At 45.0% G+C, this 5,421-nt stretch overlaps 1 protein-coding gene across 1 annotated transcript; it reads right to left on the bottom strand.

Moving 5' to 3' along the window:
• Positions 1–3,748: 3,748 nt before the first annotated feature.
• On the bottom strand, positions 3,749–4,561 carry LOC125548682. The gene has a single exon (XM_048712239.1). It carries the CDS (start codon positions 4,476–4,478, stop codon positions 3,957–3,959), a length of 522 nt encoding a protein of 173 aa, XP_048568196.1. The 5' UTR covers positions 4,479–4,561; the 3' UTR covers positions 3,749–3,956.
• Between the last annotated feature and the right edge of the window lie 860 nt (positions 4,562–5,421).

Raw genomic sequence — 5,421 nt, 5'->3', positions numbered from 1 at the left:
TTTCCCTCTAAAAATAGTGAAAACCGGGAAGAAATCGAAAAGCACAAAAAAATCCGGGAAACAAACCATCTAAAACACAATAATACATACAAAAAAATAACAAAATCCTGAAGAAGCGCCCAACACGGGATACGTGACGACAGCGGAGAGCGCGTCACTTGGCACACTCCGAGCCCACTAAAGTGACCCTTGTGAGGCTCCCCTAAGGGGTAGCCCTTGGTTAGTTGCTCCCGATAAGGATTATTGTGCAAACGAGCGCACCCCATCCCTTCCTATAATTCTAAATGGGCCGGCCTACCAAGCGCACCCAATGGATTTTCTTCCCTGGTTTTGTAAAGCTTCCTAGGCCAGTTTTGGGAAGCTTCTGATATCTTTCTCAATGAATTATTTTCTTTTCTTTTTTATTTAATTTTTCGTTTTTTCTTTTCGTTTAGTTTTTCATATTTTCCGTTCCTTTTCTTTTTGATTTTTTATTTCTCATTTATTATTTGCGCAAACTTTTTGAAATTCGAAAACTATCTTCAAGTTTGTATTTTTTTAATCCATGAAATTCACGTTTTTTGAGCCGTGAACTTTTTTGAAGTTTGTGATGTTTTTTTTAAATTGGTGAACAACTTCCAGATGCACTAACTTCTATTAAAAATCACTTTCTTTCAATTTGTGAACTTGTTTCCCAAAATCGATGATTTTTTTTCAAAATCGTGATTTTTTTTACGTAGAATCCATGATTTTTTTTCGAATCGTGAACTTCTCAAATCCTAACTTTTTTCAAAATCTACAGACTTTTCTCAAATTCATGATTTTTTTCTAACAATCAAAAACTTTTTCAAATATGTGAATAGTTTTCAAATTTGTGATTATTTTTCAAACCCATGAACATTTTTCAAAATTGTGATTTTTTTTATCAAATGTATGAACTTTCTTTAAATCTACGAACTTTTTGAATGCCAAGGGATTAGTGGACAACTTTCCCATAAAACCGGATTTGCGCTTAATGACAGACCGCGTTAACTGGTTATCAAAATAAGGAAATCCGGCCGAACGAGCTGCTTCGCTTTTGTTGGGCGGCCTAGAAAGGCAAGCCCTGTGTGCCCAGCGTGTGGCTCCATCCATGATCGGTCTATATTGTTGCAGTGTCGTGTGTGTGTGTGTGTGTGTGTGTGTGTGTGTGTGTGTGTGTGTGTGCGAAATACTGTGGATATTGGGAAGGTAGTTAAGAGTGTGTGTTTTCAACGAAAATATTGAGTTTTATTTAACAGGTTTTTTTGCGGGGACCATGTTAACAGGGTTTCCGTCCGCTAATACATTATGCTATTTGGCACAACCAAACATCAGTGGTAACACCAATTCTACAATGATGAGCTAAACAATGATCAACCCTATTTTTGAATGAAGTAATTTCTAGGGAATAAACTCACGGCTTTCAAATAGAAGCTTGATTTCAATTAGCATATGACCTTAGCAGGAATGGTCCATCAAGGTACTAGTGAGAGCTCCAATAAGAGCGACACAGTTTGCTTGGATGATCTTGGGGTGATCCTTCATTGCAAGCTGAGAGTAATGCCCTCCAAAATTAAGTGTATCTCCGATCCGAGGGCATCATTGCAATAAAACAAGTGCCTATATGCTAAACAAAAGGACATTCCCATCCTCATCTCGCAACACCATATCAGAATATGCCATTCCATCGGCCTCAAAAAGGGACCCATCAACAAACAAAGACATCCATTCTATGGTTTGCCGAGGCCACGCCACTGTTACCTCTGAGAAAATAGGCCGAGCCCATTCAATGATTATCTTACCCTTCAGTACCTCCTTCATGGCCTGATGTATTAATTGTAGAACCGCTTTGAGATAGCTACAAAGGAAGTCCTTCGAGATGTGCACCGGTGGTATTTGCTTGCTGTGTAGTTTATCATTCCGGAGGTTCCAAAGTTGACAGACGAGAAGCAATATCATGGATCACACCACTTCCATTTTGTTCAAAAAACACAAAACAACCACTTCAGGACTGAGACAACAACCTCTTTCTTGCGAGGGATCGACCACTCCTCCCCCATTGCATCTGAAAGCTTCCCAACATTCAGGCTAGTGGACAAAGCAAGGAGAGTATCTTCTTCTTCGACACCACACAACGGGTATGTAGCATGTACTATCAAATGGCGACATTTCTTACACTGATTAGTTGCTACTTGGAGCACACTACACGACGAACCAAGTTCCTCGACAAATACTTACTCCATGTGAAGCATGTAATGCGACTAGTTGGAGAAGACACCATTTGGATGAAGTATTTCTTCACGATGGGGTTGCACCCCAACACCACAAAGCTTGTATGAAACCACATGTCTCGAGGCCATGGTCCGGTTTGCTATCACCGTGATCAGTGGCGGAGCTAGCCGAAGATCATTGGGGGGTGGGAGGGGGGGACAAAAGCAGCGCCCCCCCTGGCCCCAACAAAACTCCGCCATTGACCGTGATCAAGATGTTTGGAGCGAGAACCAACTAACAAAGACACCACATGACTCATGGCATTGTCGTAAGCAAGAGGTTGGCTAGGTATGCTACAATCCCTTGATTGCATGCACTGGCAATGGAAAAATTTGCCCATATTCTCTACAAGGGCAATATCAGGCCCATTACAAAAACCCGCTATCATTCTTGAAGTAGTTGAATCACAAGACTTTTGTATTTGGTACCTTTCTTTGGGATGCTCAGGTCTCGCAATGACATCAATGTGCTGCAACGATCTCCATTATTTGCAAGGTTGTGTGTGGGACAAGCTCTTTCATGCAACTACACCATCAATGGTCATGAGTACAACATGGGCTATTATCTTTGTGATGATATCTATCCTTCGTGAGTGGCCTTCTTCAAGACCACATATGATCCAATGGGTGAGAAAAGTGCTTACTTTGCCCAAAGACAATAAATGTGCTAGCTAGAAAGGATGTTGAGAGGGCATTCGGAGTGCTTCAAGCCCGTTTTGCAGTTGTTCCTAGACCTGCATATGGGATCCACAGACGTTGTGGGAGGTGATGACAACTTGTGTGATTATGCCCAAACATGATTGTGGGGGATGAAGGTGACGAAGTTCGCCACGGTCGTTAATTTAAGCATGTGGGTGATTCTATACAACTTCCAAAGCAGAACCCAACAATGTTCGAGGATTTTATCCAAATGCATCAACAGATTCATCATCGAGCAACTTTAGATCTGGTTGAGCAGAAAATTAAAAAAATGTTTGAATAAGTTAAATTCAAATTTAAACTATTTTATTGGAAACCCTCATGTTTGGATTGTATAATTATATTTGAATTATTGTTGCATTGAAATATTTGCGCAACATGATTATGGACGAAAGATGATATTTATCTTTAATTATTTTAAGTGCTCTAAATTTATGAGAACAAAACAGAGACGAACATTGATGTATAGTGTTGGATGGCCGTCTCCCTTTTTTGTGTCCACGGACACGTCCGGACGTACCCTTGGACGTTTGATGTATCCATTATTATGGACGGTGGTGGAGATGCCCTTACATTCCAAGCTTGTCAGATAAGAATGTTTGCACATTCTTACTTGGATAAGAATCATATGGCAAGTTCGCAAATAACCCCAATTAACTTAGATCCTAAAGCTATAGAACCACACATGATATAATCGTGCGTTTGACAACCTTTATCCTGATTTCACGGATTAGGAGATTGGTGTTCAGTCAGATTATCACCAGTTCACTACAAAGACATGGTTTAAAACAGACTTTGTCATTATATCTGCACTATATTCTGCGCGGATCATAATAGTATTTGCACTACTTGTCAAACTGTTTACACATCAGCAAGAAATCACGAGAAAGTGCGAGAAAACTGGTGTGTTGGGTGAAATCGACCTCTGGACTTCTAGAAGCTAGTTTTGTACACAGCCGCTACGCGCGCGCGTCTTGCACGCACGCGTCACGATCGAGCCGCGAAGGCCTCGGTCCCCGCGATGACGGCGACAAACCCACCGCCAGGCGCGCCCTGCCCGCCGACCGCCGTGGCGCGCTTCCTCAGCTCCGGTGGCCTCAGCGCGCAGGCGCCGAAGTCGCACGGCCCGTTCTCGGCGATGGTCGCCATCGCCGGCCCCTTCCTCCGAGCCGGCACGATCGCCGGCGCCACCGGACTAAGGCGGCCCTTCTTTGCCGCCCCGACATCCGCCGGCTGATCGGCCGTCGCCACGCGGCGCTGCTTCGTCGACCCGGCGCGGACGAGGTCGTCGGCGCGGTCGGAGCTCGTCCACAGGTGCACGGCCGTGGCCGATCTGACAAAGCCGGAGCCGCGGCCGCCTGCCACCGCCCCCGCCGGCACGCGGGTGGCGCACCCGGACATGCCGCGCACGTAGAGGTCGCAGGCCGAGTCGCACGCCCGCGACAGCGCGCGCATCGGCGCCCCGATGCAGAGGCACCCGCCCGTCTCGCTGCCGCCGCCCTTCGTCATCTGCTGCGTACTGGGAGCGTGGAGGTTGCTTCCGACAATGAAAAACAGACGGAGCGCTACTGGTACTGGTACTGGCTAGGTCGTCGAGGTTTCTTTGCTCTTTATAGAGCCAACTCGACGGACGTCGCCGTTATCTCTGGGCTGAGAATCGAGCACCCGATGATGGGGTTCACACCGGGTTGCTTGTGCAGTCGAGGTGCCTGGTTTTAAATATTTAGAGAATTGTTTTGTTAACCCACCGGGTAAGCGGTTTTTAGTACAGGCGGTAAGGGCGAAATGGTCAGGATGCACATGTATCTGATGTATTTTGGGGCCATAGGCTGACAGGGGAGTTGAGCCGGCCAAGTCTCACGAGCGCAGACGCGCTGCATCGGGTGGTGCCGGGTGCACGCATATGTAAGCCGGAGTTGATACCATTTGTTTTTCTGTTAACAAAACCAGTCGGCCTACTAACTTGGGATTTTGACGTGCTAATTAAGCTTAGCAATCGCCGTTGCTTGTGTCAACGATGCAATTGTAAAAGAGAGCCAGCGAGCAACCGCGGGAAAGATAGCGACTTCTTCCCGACTAATCGTGTTCCCTGACAGAAGCGCTGGCCGTGAGTCAGCCGTTAATTCTGACAATGGTGGCATTTTTCTTTGGAAAATGGACAATGCTGGCAATTTTATTTATTTATTTAACTTACAATGGTGGCAGCTGGGAAAGAGAGAAAGGTACTGTCATATCAATACATCATGCTTAAGCAAAATAGAGAGTGACCGCGTTAAGTCATGAAGTTATTCTCCGGAAAAAAAGTAATGAAGAACTTAGCGCTGGTGTTTTGTGCAATGCAAGTAAGTAATGCATTTGCTTTTTAACATCAATGAGGGTCCGGATGGACCTAGGTAAAAGTGGTTACTGCACAACTATTACAAGGAACCTACAGAAATATAAAATTAGGCAC

This window comes from Triticum urartu, chromosome 3 (genome assembly GCF_003073215.2).
Source record: "Triticum urartu cultivar G1812 chromosome 3, Tu2.1, whole genome shotgun sequence".
Taxonomy (NCBI): Eukaryota; Viridiplantae; Streptophyta; class Magnoliopsida; order Poales; family Poaceae; genus Triticum; species Triticum urartu.
Note: the sequence above shows the minus strand (reverse complement) of the source record. Positions and strands in the feature narration are given on the sequence as shown.

Coding starts and splice junctions, on each gene's coding strand:
- LOC125548682 (XM_048712239.1), bottom strand. CDS start 4,478: ATGACGAAGGGCGGCGGCAGCGAGACGGGCGGGTGCCTCTGCATCGGG.